The sequence below is a fragment of the Microtus oregoni genome, unplaced genomic scaffold (genome assembly GCF_018167655.1).
Source record: "Microtus oregoni isolate MIOR12 unplaced genomic scaffold, Mior012 000009F_ref0000495, whole genome shotgun sequence".
NCBI classification, from domain to species: Eukaryota; Metazoa; Chordata; class Mammalia; order Rodentia; family Cricetidae; genus Microtus; species Microtus oregoni.
In genome coordinates this window covers 51,529,314-51,547,987 of record NW_024543068.1, presented here as the reverse complement: position 1 = coordinate 51,547,987, position 18,674 = coordinate 51,529,314, and the positions used below count along the sequence as shown (strand labels likewise).

The following is an 18,674-nucleotide window of genomic DNA, read 5'->3' as shown; positions in this document are numbered from 1 at the left end:
GAACAAGCATGAGACACTGCTGCTCTTGGCCCAGGATGCCCACTTAGAAGAGGAAAAGATGATGCGATTTCTCCTCCACAGTTGCACCTCAGTACCACCAATTTCCTTGCAGGATTGTTTCCTTGACCTTGGTATTTACGACTTTTTTTGCTTTGGATAGAGCAACTACATTTTTTTTTTTCTTCAGAATTCATGAAAGGAATGCGTCTTCTACCAAAGTGACAATTCTGTTTACTGCTTCTCACCTTGTCCTCCCTGTCAGTCTTTTGTGCCAGGCATATGTGCAGGAGTTAGCATAAAGACTACCCCATTTAAAGAAGCCAGTGCAAATGCTGAAATATAAACCATTTCTTCACCTGCTGTTCCTTATCCCAGTCCTCACGTGTCTGGTTGTCTGGGAGTGTGTGCAGCACAATGTGTATGTTAGGGTTGCAAGCTAATCCCTGTTTGCTCTCCTGGTGGCTGTCATCATTTTGTTGACCATATGGGTCAGCTGATCTATTAAAGGACACACATGGCACTTTGCTCAGGCATTGCCACCTTGTACTCCACATTCACTGTCCTCTGTCGCAGTGTTTCTGACTCAGCCCTCTGCCTTTTGAGGCCCCTTTCACATTAGAAATCCTCCTGGTGTCTCCTAATAGAGCAAATTCTGCTGGTCCTTATGCCTTGTGTCAGTGACAAGTGAATACCAAGATGAATCAACAGGAAAGCATTTAGGAAATGGATGGCTGTCATTAAGAATTGCCATGCTGCCTCTGTGTGTAATAGTAACCTGAAAAGTTCTGAAATGGGTTACTCAAAGGTCCTGATGGCCACCATTTGGTCAAATCTTTCCATAACTTGCAAAGAAAAGTGACTACAGCTGCCAGTCTTCAGAGTTGAGGAAGTCTCATGACTTTTTAGTCACTGTAAGATCCATTTTTATTTGGAAAAGCCATTAATTACACTTCTGTTGTTTTATTACAGGAAATATGGAGAGAATATTTTCCCATTATATTGGATTTAAAATTTTTCTAGGCAGTCATTTTTTTAACTTCTGCCTTAAGATTTAATATTGGGTATTGGAAAGTGGGTAACTGAAAATTGTATAATGAAGAAATTCCAAATTAAAACGAATACTTTCTTTCTAAGAAATTGAACATTATATTTTCATATCAGTAGCATATCATGGAAGGTACAAAGACATAGTTTGTGTTGTAAGACATTCAACAAAAAGGAAAGACAGACATTTTCAAAATTTTTGGAATTGGAAAAGTTTTAGAAAAATAGAAATTTTCTCATCTTACATAATGTGACTCCGCTCTGACCTTTTATCTAAATTCAAGTGTGGGCACATAACTGTTGCTACGTAAAGTAAAATGACATGGTTACAAAAATAGAAAAAAGTGGGCTAAGTTAGCTCAAAGATTTGTAGCAAGTCCCCACCCTTGAACTATATCAAGTTGACAGAATAATCTGAATATTGGGCTTGTTTTATTCTGGCACGGAAACATCTGTAAATTTATACTGCTCTATCTCCACTTTAAAATACTAACAAACAAGAGTATTACTAATATTTAAGGTTCAAGAGTTCTTTCACCAATATTATTTAAAAAGATGATTTTGAAAGGGAAAGTCTTCAAAAACTTCATAGGCTGAATAACTTCTGCTTTCCGTGGAGCTAATGTCTGCATCACCCTTAGATGATGAATTTTCTCGCTCCCTATAACGTCACTCTTTGAATTCTCAATGATAAAGTTTGTTGGACATTTTTGATCTTCTTACCTTTTCATTGACAACCCCTCCCCTTCCTGAATGACGCCTGCACACTCTCCGCAGCCATTATTTGAACGTTGCACTTTGAAGGCAAAGTTTTCAATTCTTGATTGAATTTAGTTCCTTTTTCACCTTTCCTCTTTTCATTCATTCCATATCTGGGATGTATTTTAGGAGATATTTTCTCTTGTTTTTCTGATTTTTCATAATTTCATACAGATTCTACTTGCACTGAGGAAGAGTTTTCAGTGCCCCTATTCTTATTCCTAGAGTGAAATTTTTTTTTTATTGGGTCTCTTTGGCTCAACTGCCACTGGTCATAAACAGCAACAAGTTTGAACCATTCGAGTTGGTTTTACAGACATTTTAAGCTCTTCTGCTGAAGTAGAGCTAGACTTAGCTTGCCTCACCTATGTGTGTGACTCTTCTCCAGGTAGTCTGTGACTTCTTTTCACATATGAAAATATTTTTATTTTTTTCTACTATCTAGGAAATCTTAGTGTGTCTATATTGTTGAAGGCCTTTTTTCCTTTAAGGTTTACTATTTTATTCGCAGTTGTTGGATATTTGAGGTAGATCAATATTTAACACGGTTAAATAATTTAAAATTTAGCCAACCTCAATTCAGTACATACACATTTCTTCCAGATTTATACTTTAAAGCTTGTTTTCCTATTATAAAAGAATACAGATTTATAATTTAATGACATTTGAAAACATAGAGTGAGGTATAGAATAATTCTGCATCTTCTGTGCATTATGTCTGGGCGAAATTCTATAACCAATAACATCAAGAATAATTACGGTGATACACACTCTCCGAGTTACCAATGTCGCTGTAAACATGCAGAACTCAGATATCAGATCCTTCAGGAAATTATGAACCTCAACATAAACCCTCACTTCCACTCCTCTGTTTTTACAGCTGTGTCCTTCCCCCGTGTGTTTACCTCAAGATGACACCTGCATCCTCTTCCTTGGCCTCCTTGGAGTCTGTGAATTATACAAGGGAGACCTCAGGCCTTAGACTCCAGTTCTGCTTTCCATAGCTCACCAGGAGAGTCTGGGTTCTGAATATCTGTACTTGATTAGTTTAAAAATGAGGTACCAGTGAAGTCTGCCTGTATATCCAACCCAAGATACCAAAATGGTCATGCTAATGCTGTGTGTTTAGGAGCAGAGATCCCCCACCAGAAAGAATCTCTTATTATAAACTTCTGTTTCCTTTCTCACATGCTTTGTGGTAAATCATAACCGTGGCTTGGATTCACACAGTGGACTCTAGCTTCTGGGATGCACCTATGAGTCCCATTTCCGTTGGCTGTCACAGTAAATATGAGCCCAATGGCAGCCAATTCAAATGTTAGGCATAAGGAAATTGTTCCATGGATTCTAAATATAACTGATTTATGAAATTCTAAATCATTTCTAAATTACTTGTTTTTCCTCCTCAACACTGCCCTTCAGTAACCAGATGCTGAATATTTCAAATTCTCTTTCATGTCTGAATTCACAACTAAGGCTCAAACTCAAACCTCAACAAATAATATATTTATTTACTATTTAATTTTCTCCAGATATGAACAAAATTTTGTAAACTTAATATCTGAGATCCAGTATTTTATTTTGCCAATTAATTCATTTTTTTGGTTTAGCAAAATCAAACAGACAAAAATCTCAAAAATAAAGGCTTTGAGCAGGGAAATTTAAGGATTTGTGTTAAACAGAAACTTAGTTTTAAGAAATGTACCTTAAACCAACATGACCTTCCTCGTCGCTAATCTTTCTTTTTTCTTCATGTTTTTTATTCTAGTCATGTTTCGTCTTTATGACACAGATGGGAATGGCTTCCTGGACAGCTCGGTAAGTTTTTTTCAAACTTCTCTGAAAATTGCCAAATGGCTTTTTGTTTCGTTTTGAAAGAAGCAAAAAGTAAATTCATAGCTTTCACCAGAGAAGGCACACACCGTAGGACTGCTCACATGGTGATTTTGTTACCTGAGCAGACAGGATTGTGGGCATTCCATTCAATGGCTTTGAAAACATATGACATTAAGTTTTGCATTGAGCTCAGTAAACAAGGAGAATTCCAGCCTTATGAACAAAACAGGCCAGAGCTGAAACTGTGACCTAGAAAAAGGAGAAAAACGATCTGTAAGATTCACCTCCAAGGAAAACAAGTATTGAGTAAGCATATAAAATCTAAAAAAATTGTGAAACTGATTTATAACTTTTCTTAAAGTAATCTTACTCAAATGCAGTGACGCTAGCTTATAGCTTGATGTGAGAAATCTCTTTCAACAAGGCCTCATCTAATTCTGTGTGAAGATTTCATCTTAAGCCAGACAAAGTAATGAAAGGGAAAGAGTCTGTATGAATGATTACCTGATAAGTGTAATGAAATGTTTATTCATTTATACTATGTGGGAATCAGTTGCAGTGCTCAGAGAAGTAGAAACGAGACACCCAGCGTGCACATCCGTACTGCACACGGCATTCAATTCCGTTCTACATTTGCTGATAATATAGTTTGTGGGCCCGGAAAACTGCAAGCAGTAATAAAAGAATTAACGCTGGAGTCGGTTTAGACATTCCCATGTGTGTGGGTGCATCGGACTCTGGCCTTGTGGTGGTACAGAAGCCTGAATCCAGGGAAGCATGGAATAACACATTCCGCTCTGACTGCGAGCGACATGCACATACGCTGATGGCATGGGTTATCAAAGGCTTTCTGTGCATCTGACAGAAGTTGCTGTGGCTCAGATAGACCTAAGTGTTTATTGAGCTTACCTGTGTATATTTTTATGATGCTACCATGAGAATGTAAAGTTCAAAGGACAGCTTGCAGGCTTTAGCTCTGTCTTCCACCCGTGCAGGTGGTCAGTCTGGGTGACAGAAGCCTTGACCTGCTGAGCCACCTTGCCACACAGACTTTCACAAGGACATCAATGATGTTAGATTTGTCTTTCTATAGCACTAAGTAGAACAGTTGCATCCTTGTTTCTCCAGAGGGAAGGAGCTCCACCATGAGTTGATGCTGCGATTCAGGGACATCTCAGGTTTAAAGCCCAGACTTCCCCTGTTCTTCTGTGTATTAATCTACACACAGAAAAACTGACACACTGACACACAGAATGAGCTTGCTCATCTCTTCTGGTGCCACTTCACAGAAAGGCATTTAGATTTCTTGTAGATGTTTTAAAATATTTATTGTATCATTCATGTCTGCAATGATGCAAATTATATTCTAATACATCTAATGCAGATTTGTTTTAGGCAATGTTTCTTTTTAATTAAATTGAAATGATATGTCTTAACTAGGCTTTTAGCCACGGGTTGGCAGCAGATTCAAAAATTCAGTCAAGTGCTTTTTTTTCCCCTGGATTTTGGCCATTTTAAGGGAACATATGTAGCGATTGCCGCAAAGACTTCTAACTAGATGCCCGATATGAAACACTGCCTTGAGAATCAATGGATTTGTTCATGATTAGTTCTTAATTTTTATTTTCTTTTTTGTGTAAATTAAAGGTCAAGGTATAATCCCCAGGATTGATTTTTTTACTCCGTATACTCTTTCCTTTAATAACTGTTTAAATTTTCTTTCTATAATTTTACATTGACATATTAAAGATATAACAGCTCACCTTTTAGAAAAAGAAGAGCAAAAGCATGGTTGAATTGTGTGTGAGGCTGACTGTGTCTCACGTGTTATTAATATTTATGATTGTTTTCAACACTCTGGTGACGTGATGAATGTATTTCCTATGATAGCACATGTTATCCTTAGAGACCATTGTAGGATCATGACTGTGGTTAGGGGAGGGTGTCCATTTCCCTTGTTAAGAGACTAACTAAGAGAGAACAAATGATTTCTGTAACTTACAAGCCGATGTTCTGGTTATGAACCACAGGTTTCGTTCATTGATCCGGAAGCTTTAACTCATCCACAGCATTGAACAAAGGTGCAATGGGTGAGAAATTAGTAATTCCCACCGAATTGTTAGCAGGCGTTGGATGTTATCAATCTCTATATCAATTTGCTTATATTGTATTTTCTGTGACAACATTTCTCATATGACATGTTTGTTAGTTGTATTTTCTCTGGGAGTAGTGTGGCTCTCACTCATTTCTCAGGGCATCTCTTCAGTCCCCAAGAGATAACCTCCTCTTCCCATAATCACTGTCTTTATCTCATGAACTGTGACCAAATGTGATGGGATTTCGGCAGAAAAATCTTTGATTTTCTAAAGTTTCAAGTTTCATCTCTATAAAATTTCATATTTCAAATAGAAACAAATATCACTTTCTAAGTAATATAATTTCTGTATTATAAACCAACAGTTATCTTACAAAATATGTAGTTATCTGGAGATAGCTGGGAAAACCAAGCTTTAGGTATAGACACTTAAAAATAATTCAAATTCGCTTAGCCAAGTCATCTGTATCCTCTGTATTCAGTAGCGGTTCTTCAGAGAGCTGAGATGAAGACAGAGTTAAACTATGACTTGATCTCAGCAAATAAACTCTGCATATGCTTAACCCCCAAACCTTGACCTCAAAACACCATGTATCCTGAAGAAGTATCCTGAGAAGTGGTCAGCACAGTCCATATATGCTTTCAGTGCACGAAAATAAAAATAAACCCCTCAGTTGTCTGCCCACCTTCCAGCCCTCAGGACTTGCGGTGTCTTAAAACACCCTGAGAAAACACACATGTTCCAACTTTCAGGAAAGCTTGGCTAGATGAAAGCCCTGCTTGGTATTGTAGCGCCCTCTCCTGGTGAAGACTTCAACCACCAAGGATGGTTCCTGTTTTCTGTACACAAGTTATAAAAATCTATAATAATTAATATAATTTAGACTTAGCTACTCTTTTCTATGTTGTTAAAAGATACCTAAATAGCTTGTATGTATTTGTATATGATTTTTGAAATATTGGTCATTTAACCATTTCAACTTTTGTACTGACTGAACAAAAATGTTCTACATCCAGGACTAACCAGTTCCTTTCTCTCCGTCTCCCCCATTCCCTCTCGCACCTAGGAACTGGAAAACATCATCAGCCAGATGATGCACGTGGCGGAGTACCTGGAATGGGATGTCACTGAGCTTAACCCGGTAGGCACGTGGGTGACTGAAGTGTTGACTAGTGTTTCTGGGGTCTGAATATAGTAATAACATTTGTTTTTAAACTTTTATGATTCAATTATTATGTCTAACCCGAAGCTGAGCTGATTCTGAATGGAATGATCAGTTGCACGTGATATTCTGAAGTTGCAGGCTTGGCTTTCCTCCTCACAGTTATTATATTTGGAATAGTGAGGTTACATACATGGGCTTAGTGGATGCTGCTGATGGGCACTGCCAAGGTCTGTGCTACACAAGAGGCCGATGTGTTTATATCCCAGCTGCACTGTGCTGCTCCTGTGCACATGGTATTTAGTGCCTGTAACTATTGGACGCAGTGCCTGTAACTATTGGACGCACTGTTTTAGTTATTCCTTAGGTGGGCAAACAGAGACCCACATGTGTTCAAATTGCTTCCTCAAAATCTACAACAAGTTAACAACACAGTCAGGAAGTTTCTACCAACTTGTCTGAAGAAATCAAGTTAAAAAATGTTTCTAAAAACCTAAAGATGCCTTATTAGGTATCGATTTATACAAAACCACAGCATCATAAAAGGTCTGGAAATTTTCCTTTAGGCCATTTAACTTTGGGCATATATTTTGAGCAGGGAAATAGATGGGAGACAGTTGTCTATTTTATTGTTGCAGTCCGGTAAGTTTATGAAGTGTCCATGAAGAAAAAGATTCAGTTTTATTTAAGACCTGCACAGCATATGAATCAGAGAGGCTCAGATGTTAATCAGCACTCACACTGATACAGCTACTGCCAAGATAAAGATAAGACTGAGGCCAAAGCTCGCACTGCCTTCCCGTCCTGCTCAACCAAAGGTGGGGCAGACCCCTGTGCGAAACAGGGAACCATTCTTACCAGGATTGAGACTCCTCCTGTTTTCATGCAACTGTATTTCAGTGTCATTTGGTTAGTGGTGGGAGTTTGCCTGCTGTGTTCATAGCAAGTCACACAGTCGCTCTCAATTGAGTTTGTCTATGGAATTCAAGAAATTGGTAAACTGTGCATTTAATTTATTGAAGAATCTATCTTAATAGTCCACTGGAATCACAGGGTTCATTAGAAGTTCTGTTGTTCCATTTGATCAGGAAAAAAACAAAAACAAAAACCTAAACTAGCCTTTTCCTACCTGCTTAACTTTCTGTCCATGACAAATGTTCATCTATCAGTGAAGTGTGCTTATTCGCATGGGAGCAAGTGTGTGTGTGTGTGTGTGTGTATCTATTTCCTCTCAATACCAACCTCCAAGAAAACACAGGTTTTGGTGCCTATTCTGCACCAAAGTGAGATGTAGGTGTTTTGTTGTTGTTGTTGATTTTTGTTGTTGTTGTTGTTTTGCTTTTGAGACAGGGTTTCTCTTTGTAGCCCTAGCGGTCCTATAACTAGCTCTTATAGACCAGGTTGGCCTTGAACTCAGAGATCAGCCTGCCTCTGCCTCCCCATTGCTGGGATTAAAGGTGTGCACCACCACCGCCACCTGGTTGAGATATGAGTATTTCAAAAAAGGCAACAAAACAGCTGGTGGCTGAACAGTTGTCTATGACTGATATAACTAGAATGGAAATAAAAACTTCAGCAACATTTATGCTCTGTAATCCTGATATGCTGGGCTCCCACAGGGACAGCTCCCATAGTGGAGAGTGAAGGAAACAACCTTACTTTGACCACGTGTTTGCTGTCAGAGCTCACCACTTTATCTTGCCTACATCTTCAACAGCAGCTCTTTTCCTTTGACTCTTTGTATTTCTGCACAAACAGAGAAAAGTGAACAGGAGGTTGGTAGAAACCATAGGAAGACCATCTTGTCCTTGGAAAGAAACTTTGTTAAGTGAATCCAGGTCCTAACACTGGGTTTACTAAGCATACATTATTAAAGTATGAGGCTGAGTATATTGGTTCATCAGTCCCATCACTCTGGTGCTGAAGAAGGTGACTCATTTGGCCAACTTGAGATAATTACAGAGACCCTGCATTACAAAGTCAAAAAGAAAAAGGAAAAAAGAAGAAACAACAACGAACAAACAAATTAGGCCCAGGGTTTGTGAGACAGCTCTCACCATGCTTTGTCTTTCCTTGTTCTTGCTTTGACAGGATTAAGTAGAGCTTTTGGGGGGTCAGCCCCAATCTCCTCCCAGGGTTCAGAGAGGAAACCAGCTTAAGGCTTGGGAAGTCTGAGGGCGAAGGAATCTCTCATTCCATGCTTCTCTGATTCAGTTCCTTTATTGTTCTGCCGTTCTGCAAAGTTTCCAGTTTATATACACACACAATCAACAATTTTCTGGTAATAGTAAGGTTACAAGGCTTGAATTTCTCAGGGTCATTAAAAAGATAAGAGCTGCACAAAGCCCTGCTGTCAGTCTCTCAGTTTTCTTTGCGGCTTTAGGGAGGCGTGGCTTTCAAAACTACTAGGCAACACTAAGAGGCAGAAAGTTGATTTAGGGAGCTTTAAATTCTAAGGGAAGAGGAGGGGAATTCATATACTATATTTCTAAGTGTGATAAATTAGACGAGAGCTTTATAATTGATAAATGTAGACCAAGATAGGGACCTGCCGCCAGAGCTGTGGTGCCTGGGATCACATCAGGATAACCACGGAGACTGGCATAAACTGGGGAAGAAGGCTCGCTAACCTGGTCCACGTTAACCTTTTGCCAAGAAAGCAAGCTAAAGGGAACTCTCAGATCGACGAATTACATCCATTACCCTAAGCGGTTAGAACAAGGGGAACTTAAGGTCACACAGTACAATATCAACGGCCTGATGATTTCAGGTTGACGGTGTCAAATGGCGGTATTTGTTCCAAAGCAGCCCATGTGAAAAGGATTACCTTCTTCGGAGCTGGCTAAATGATCAATGGTTTCTTCCTGTTATGTCTCAGAGTTAAGAAATAGACTAGAATACTGTATCAATAAGTCACGGTGAGTGTAGGCACAGAGTCAGAGCAGGGGGTTAACTGAGGTTGCATTTTCCCAAACCCGCTGCGAGTGAATTTGGGACACCCAGGAGCCTTATCAGGAAGGACTATGAATCAACAGTGCTCGAAGTGCCATTTCTCTATCTTGGAAGATCCCAAATGTGATCTATTTGGAAGAGTCCTCTCGTGGCCAAATGTCCTGCCAATTGCAGCGAGCTGACTTCTAAGTTTATCTCTGGGAGTGGAGCAGAGATTTGACTGTGGGAACAAAGGTTTTTGACTGTGTGACTTTCCCACCTGGGTTCCACCGTTTGGGGAGAAGTTGCCCACTATACATGGAAACATTGCGTGCACATGGGAAAAATGGTGCCCAACAGTTTAATGCACTGCTAAGTATTTTGGGACAATTCCCACTTAGACAAGGCGAGTGCAATGGCTTCACAAGAATTTTGTGGCAAGAACAGCTGCTTTTGAAAAGGCGGTAGCCCCAGCATCTTGTGTCTGGGCCCACCTCCATCAGAATCCAGTTGTTCTGGTGGGCTGACCTAATTTGTCAACTGAAATCTCACTGTGTAATCCTGCAGCACAGGATCTCCCAATTTACTCCAGTGTTGCCTCAAAAGTCTTCCTGCCCGCAGCCCCTGAGTGCTGCCCTCTCAGCTGTATGCTATCTCAAGCTTGGTTCTCGTACTAGATCATCTCTACTCAGCCCTTGACGTACCTCCATGAAGCACAATGTTTTAACCAGATCTTATACCATTTTATCAAGTTCTAAATCTTTTGCCTTTTATTTTGAAGATATGAAGTAATGATGGGGGTGTTCCCTGCTCCCCAAAGTCTTCTTCTCCATCCTTGTGTTCATCCTTGTGCGGCAAAGATGAAAAACAATCTGACAGAAGACACCAAGCAACCAAGCAGAATGCTAGGGACGTACTCCTTCGACTTCCAAACAAGGATCACATTTTAGTATCCCTTTACATCTTTCTTCTCAAGATGCTTGGATGTATTTCTCCACACTGATTAAAATGCCCATAGCATATGCAGGCCATATATTCCTTATTCCTTCACATTTTTACCACATTTACCTTTCTAATTTTCTTAGGTTGGAAGCCTGTTGGCTGACGTGGGAAAACCCTCACAGCAACCAAGGATAGCATAATTGGAACTTGTATATAATCTATATTAATAATCACTCAAACACCACATCAAACTTCCTTTGTACACTAGGGCTCTTTAACGTATAACACATCATCTCATTATATCTCTGCATTTTTTGAAATACCTTTGAAATAAGTATCCACATTATCACCACACTATAAAGAGGCAACTGTATCCCAGTCACACACTGTTGGACATTACTTACAAGGTGTCTTCAAAGAACTCCAATCAAATATGATCAAGTCGTTAAGTTTGAGCTTGTTAAATTGTTATAGGCAATTAAGAACAACTTAATTCCCTCACCCATTACTACTTAGCAAAGAATTATTCGAGCTCTTTGCCATGATGTTAATTTGTCCAGACACTTTCTGGCATATATATGAACTTAAAAAGTGATCTCAAGGAAGTAATCAGAGACTACTTTCATCCTTAAATTAAAAGCACCTTTTAATTTTCACTGTGCTGCTCTTCCTTTGAAAAAAATGTTTAAAAGATGAACACTGTTCCTAAACACTCTCATCAAGGAAAGTCTGGTTCTAGAGATCATAGCAAGTCAACTCTCTTCCCAATAACAGGATTAACTGACTTATTTACAGAATATTTTCTCTGCTCTCACTAGTTTCCAGTCACAAAATGATAGAACCAATTGGAGGCAATTGTCTGTTGAAGTATAAGGATTTAAAAAAATCAGTTCTAGGCTGGGCGGCGGTGGCGCACACCTTTAATCCCAGCACTTGGGAGGCAGAGACAGGCGGATCTCTGTGAGTTCGAGACCAGCCTGGTCTACAAGAACTAGTTCCAGGACAGGCTCCAAAACCACAGAGAAACCCTGTCTTGAAAAACCAAAAAAAAAAAAAAAAAAAAAAAAAAAAAAATTCAGTTCTTTGAATATTTTCCCATCTCCCTTTTCCAGATCCTCCATGAAATGATGGAAGAAATTGACTATGACCGCGATGGTACCGTGTCTCTAGAGGAGTGGATTCAAGGAGGAATGACCACTATCCCGCTTCTCGTCCTCTTGGGCTTGGAAAATGTAAGCCTGAGGAGGATGTGTGAGAGGTGCTGAGAGGTGCTTTGTCAACATTTGATGATCAGTCAGCTGGGTTGTTTTCTACAACTCAGCATGTAGGGAGTTTCTCAACTTCTCATAATTCCACCATATGATTTTGTGCAGCACAAATCCATGTAAAATGTTGTGCATATGTGTGTAGGAAATATAAATGGGATTAGATTTTAGGAATATCTGCAGATGTAGGAAGACATAAGTGGTCTTTAGCATATTAGAATTTGTCTAATTTCCATTTTGATACCACAATTCTTTTGCTGTCTCTCTCATCTTGTTCTTCAGAAGATCCATGAGTTCAAACATGGTCACAGGGAAGCTGAAATATATGTGGGAATTATCATTAGCATAGTTTGTTAAAAGTAGATGGTATTGTTTACAATTTTATTTTTATATATTTGCTCATTTTGAGGGCTTAAGTATTACCTCATCGATAAAACCATTGTCTGGACCTATTCTACCACATTGTGAATAAGGATAAAAATAACAGAAAGATTTAAAAAAAAAAAAAGAAAAACACACGCAAGGAATTAGCACATTAATTCACCTTGAAAAATGATGTAGACGTGGTTTTTGAACTTTTTGTGCTCTGCATAATCTCAGACTTTTAGTTGTAACTTGCCATTCATTGAATAAGCATATGAAGAATAAATAACAAGTTAACAAGGAGAACAATAAAATGACAAAGTTTTAAGGTTTTCTGCAGTAAAGTGCAGCTGTCATGTCTTTCAGGTTAGGACCTTCCAAAAGTGCCTCTTTCCCAGAAATGGACCTCACCATTTCAAAGCCAAAATTTGGGTATTATAAGTGGAAGTGATCATACAGGAGGAAGGAAGGGAGGTGTAGGGTGTGTCAGGGTTGTGTGAAGGATGTGTGGTGTCTGACACTGGTGCCGTCTCATAGTGGGACAGCACCTGCCTCGCCCACCTCAGGCCTCGAGTTCCATCTTGTGCTCCACAGAAAAAAAAAAATTGGACAAAAGCAAGGGATTCGCTAGCATGGAAAGAGCAGGGTGGTTTTATTTGGAAGTAATTGTTTAGTAAATTTTAAATGTTATTTTATATAAATACTTTGTAAAATTATAAAAAGTAGCATTATTTAACTATAGATCTATGAAAAGTTAGAGTGTTGTTTTAAAGCAACGGGATAACTCATTTTAGTGTGACAGTAGCTGGATGGCAATCTTCTAATTCTAATATCACATCAGTTATTTATAAGTAGCTTATGCTATAACTTCATTTTAAAAATTAGTGCTTAATGTTTTGAGTGCAAAAGGATTGTTTAGAATTTAAAAGGAGAAACCTATTTGGGAGTGGTTTTTGAAGTCGTCGAGACTGTGTTCCCAATTATAACCACAAGGTGGCAGAGTAACATTGCTTAATACGAAAGGAGATTTTTTTTTAATGTAGGATTGAATATATTTTCACTGTGAAGAACCATTCTGAACGAGAAATTTTACTTCTTTTAGTTTTTTATAAACAAATAATGCAGCAATTTAAAATCAACTTTAATAAAATAATAACCCCTGTAAAACGTAATCACCATAAACCTGATGTTCCCTAAATGACTAGATAGTGGCTGCCGTTTCTTTTCCTGTCCAAGTTTCCACAAACCTCACAAAGTTCAAAACAAACTAACCCGAGAAGGAAAAAGTATTGCAGTCTCCCACATGGGAGGGGAAAGTCAGAGCTTTGTGAGTTCAATCACCACGAGGTATTTATGCCTGAGAGGTGTGCCCTCCTTCTTCATGATTCACACCATTGGATAACGTTTAGAGTTTTTGTTTTTTTTTTTTGTTTTTGTTTTCTGGGGTAGCACTTTTGCTTAAATTTTATATAACTAAGCTTTAAAACAAATCAAATCAAAACAAAATAAACAAATAAAAACAAAACCTGGAAGTCATGTCATCCCAGGCCATTGGTATACAGGACTTGCCTGAAAGAGTTAAGAATAAGTTTCATCTCCACTTTTTTTTTAACCTCAAATTTAGAAAACAAAGGTCTACTCATTACATACGCCACTCTCCGTTAGTAGTTACTGTTGCCTTAGAGACTAGAAACTGACTCTAAAGGACATTGCATTATTTAGATACCAGGGCCACAGATCTTTATCTAAACTCCCCTCCATGACGTGATAAGATGAAAAGCAATCACGATTCTCATATAAATGATTGACCAAAGCTGTGGTTTAATAAAACTTTATTTCTAAAAGCAAATGGCTAGGCATATTTAACCAGTGCCGAGCTTTGTCAGATTATGATCTGTTCTGCCACTGTTCTGTTTGTTGACTTTTTTTTTTTTTTTTTTTTTTTTTTTTTTTTACTTGTAAGGCCTCACTCTGCAGTTGAGGCCTTCCTCAAACCTAAGAAGACAGTCTTTGCTCAGGCCCTTGAGTGCTATGGTATTACAGGTGTGCATCAGTAGGCCCGTCACTCTGATTTTACATCTTACAAACAACAAGAACGTCAATTAACTTTCAATTAGTCTTGAGAAGTAGAGACAGGTGCATAAGTGTATGAACACTGCAACAACCGGATAACCACAGCGAGATGCCACAGATGCCACAAGTAACAGGAAGACCAGAACAGGAGCAGAGCTACCTTCAGAGTGCTAGTCAACCTGGTTTTCATTGACTGACATCCGAGTTTGTGATAGGCGGTTAACCTCTCTAGAAATATGAAGAGAAGCAGTCCTAACAGTCTGCTCTTTGCTGACACTGCAAAAGCTAATCATTCAGTCCTTCAGATGCAAGAGATAATAATGCTTCAATCTAAAATCTATAGTCTTAACATTATAATAACATATACCTTTTAATCATGAAGAGTTTTCATTATCTTGTCATGTAATAGGATGACCTATCTAAACAGTTGTTTGCTTGAAATAAGAAATTTTAACTCCTCTTAAGAAATTATTTTGTTAAGCTGGGCGGTGGTGGCACACGCCTTTAATCCCAGCACTCGAGAGGCAGAGGCAGGCTGATCTCTAGGAGTTCGAGGCCAGCATGGTCTACAAGAGCTAGTTCCGGGACAGACACCAAAGCTTCGAGCTACCCTGTCTCGAAAAACCAAAAAAAGAAAAAAAGAAATTATTTTGTTTTAGCCAGACATGGTGGCACAGGCCTTTAACCCCAACACTCAGAAGGCAGAGTGAGACCTTCAGTGAGTTTGAGGCCAGCTTGCTTTACATAGAGAGTTCCAGGTCAGGCAGGGCTATATAGTGAGAGGCTCTCCCCCCCCCCAACAAAAAAAACAACAACAAAAAATAAAACGAAAAATAAAAACAGAACAAATGTATTTTATTTTAAATTTATTCTTTAAGAATTTCATACCTATATGCAACAAAAGGTGATCATGTCCCTTTCCTTTGCCACCCCCAATTTTCACCTATGTTTCCATCTAGAGCAACCCACATATACACTCACTGGAGCAAGGGTAACAAGCCAGCGGTCACAGTCCAGAAAAATGATTCTCTCTCCTTAGTACAGTGGTTCTCAACCTGTGGGTTATGACCTCTTTGTCATCCAAGACCATTGGATGACACAGATAATTGCATTATGACTCATATCAGTAGCAAAATTACAGTAATGAAGAAGTAGTAAAAACAATTTTACGGCTGGATGTCACCACAGCATGAGGGACTTTATTAAAGGGTCACAGCATTAGGAAAGTTGAGAAGCACTGCTTTAGCAGGTCTCAGCTGCCAAGAGCATTCATTCCAGCTAAGGATGAGACCATGAGCCTCCGTCCTCCATGTCTGGTTTTGGTTGATTTGACTAATTTGGATCTCGGGCAGAAAGCTACATGTGCAGTGAGTTTCTAAGTGCATTGTGCATATCATGTCCAGAAGACAGCATCCCCAGCCTCATCCACCAGCTCCTACACTGTTTCCATTTCCTCTTTCTCACTGACGCTCAATGAGCCTTGGCATGGCAGGGATAAAGATGTCTCATCTGGGTCTGAGCACATTAGTTACTTATTCTGAACACTGACTGGTTATTAGTCTCTGCATCGGCTGCTGCCTACTTCGTAGTTTCTCTGACAGCGGTTTCAAGCAATCTTGCTGGACAGATATGCACAAAGATATTTAGAAGGCAATCTCTCTACACGACCATTTAGCAAAATAGACCTAGATGGAAAAGCCTCAACTTTCTGGTTACATAAGATGTGGCCACGTTTAACCTGAGTTGCATTTGAAGGGAATGTTTCATCTCACTACATGGCTTCAAAGAAACACTGTGTTTAGTCTTTATATGTAATATATACTATGGATTAGATTAAGAATATTTAAGGGCACATTTTTCTTCATACTTTTGCTTGAAAGAATAGCAAAGAAGTGATTTCTTCCCTGCTGAGATTAATGAGTGACAGACAGTGATGTGCTTTGATTAAACTAAATCATATTTGGAAAAAACCTGATATTCACATTTTAATTAAAATTTTTAATTTTGTTAGGAATGTTTTTCCATTCTCTATACATGGATCAAATGTTAAGGAGTTGCAAAACCTGACAAGATCCAGGATTCCATGACAGGTTATTAAAGAAAACTATTATATTATTACACAGTATGATATGGCACAGACTTTGATTGGAGTCCTCTGGATGAATGGGCCTTGTTCTGACTACAGGAAGCACAGTCTAAAAACTAGCAACCAAATCTGACTCTACCAATATGTTAATATATCTTCCTGAGTTCTTTTCACCCAGACTTAGTGAAGCCCATCTTTTTGTCAAAGAGAACAGCTTTTATTATAGTGATATAACTTATAGATAGTGAACAAAATATACAAAACTCTGTAATGATCTCTATCTAACAACGGAAGTAACTTGCAGCACGCGCTCTTCTATGTATTCAGGGAACTTGGTGAGATGTACGATAGGGGGGATTTGGCCTGGGATGTCTGAAAAATATCTCTTTAGAGTCTTTGGAAAATGATTACCATTTAGAGTGGCCCTAATTCATTTGAACAGTGTCTATGTCCTGAGAAAAGCTGAGACAAAAAAAAACCCACTAAAATTTTCAAGAACAAACAGGCAAATAACAGCAGAACCAAAGGGCATTCCATTTTTATTTTTCCCACGTCTGTCTGAACTTTAGAGAACTGAAGGATGAGGAACATCTGAGAGCCCTTCCTTTGGTGGATTTCTCCAGGGATCACTGAACAGTCGTCCTCGCCATAGGCATGGAACAGTCCTGTGTCTAGTATAGGGAAGAGGGGAGAAAAAGCAATATTTTATGAAATAAAGTACAGTGGACCTAGGAAGAGCCTTTTCAATTATTTATGCTGAAGCATTTGGATGTTACACAATTCAGCCATCTGATGGCAATAATATTTGCTGTTTATATAACACCAGTTCTTCAAGGAGCTAAATTAACTTCACAGGTGTTGTATAATGAAACCTCACACTATGGCCTGAGAAGGGAAAGTGGGTGCCCTCATTTTATCAGACAGGGAAGTAGTAAGGAAAGTGAGACAGTATCTTCACATTTTCATCATGGGCCAGAATTCAGGCGTTTCAGATTCTCTGCTCATTCTTTTAAAAAAAAAAATGTCATTCCTTTCTTAATAATAAATATTTATTTGCTATAAAAGCATTAATAGGAATACATTCTTCTGATGTGATGAGATGGATTCTCTCTCAACTACCAAGTTTACAATCTAAATAAGACAAGACAAGACACGAAAATCCAGAGAGCTTGGGTGCAATTTGCACTATGACAAAGAGTTGGCTCTTGGTTCCAATTTCTTCTCTGAAAGAAGCCACATACATATTTCATCTCTGGCATATTGGGGCAGTGCACCGGGCTAAGAGTTATAAAGCTATTTAATTTTATTTTGGTAATTCATTTTATGCCCGGGTAATAGATTTGTGCATCACTTGCAGCCTGTACATGGCTAAGTGTTCTGATTGACAGAACACCCACGTTCAGACTTGTTTATTTTTTGATAAGGAAAATGCCAGCTAACTTCGTCCATATGTGCTCTTCAACAGGATGAGGCTTATTCACATGGAATGGCCAGTCGCTTAAAATGAAATGACAGGGAGGACAAAAACAGCAAAACATATGAAAATTAGAATGTTTCCTCTCTCCTTTTACTTGAAAATGTCTTAAAGCAATGTGCCGCTACTTTCAAAGATTATCAAAAATCAACAGTCTCATAGTAATACTTTTAGATCAAGATGTCTAATTCCTTTAATGTGATGGAAATCAAAATACAGATCATAATATATAGCAAAGATAAACATTTATTATCCCATTTAGATTCTAGAGCTATTAAAATTATGACGACATATCAAAACCAGTCCTGGACTCAGAAATAACTACGAAGCTTATTTTTTAAGTTATGTAGAAAAATATTTAAAATTCTCTCTCCTGATGTGGTATCAATGATAATCATCTACATCCTCTCAGAACTGCTTTCATTGAGAGCTTCCCAGTCCCTTATCCAAAAGACAAATTTGAATATTGATGAGAAATTGGAAAAGGTCTGGTATTAACCTGGTGGTGAAGGTATTGGATCAACTCTCTACAGTTCCCAAGTACCAGAGAACATGAGATGCCCTTAGCCAGACCCTGAGCAATCCAAGGAATAGGCATTTAGCAGCTCAGTTGGCTTGCCTTTCTCCCTTTCTGTAAGGAGAT

The 18,674-nt window shown here is 38.6% G+C and overlaps 1 protein-coding gene across 10 annotated transcripts in view; it reads left to right on the top strand.

Annotated features, from left to right (window-relative positions):
- Positions 1-18,674, top strand: part of Dgkb (diacylglycerol kinase beta) — a 600,883-nt gene that overhangs the window by 156,968 nt on the left and 425,241 nt on the right. For all 10 annotated transcript variants that reach the window (XM_041658354.1, XM_041658352.1, XM_041658353.1 and 7 more), the window contains 3 exons: positions 3,572-3,621; positions 6,802-6,876; positions 11,883-12,002. In XM_041658354.1, coding sequence (XP_041514288.1) covers positions 3,572-3,621; positions 6,802-6,876; positions 11,883-12,002 — 245 coding nt within the window. The remainder of the gene's footprint in view (positions 1-3,571; positions 3,622-6,801; positions 6,877-11,882; positions 12,003-18,674) is intronic.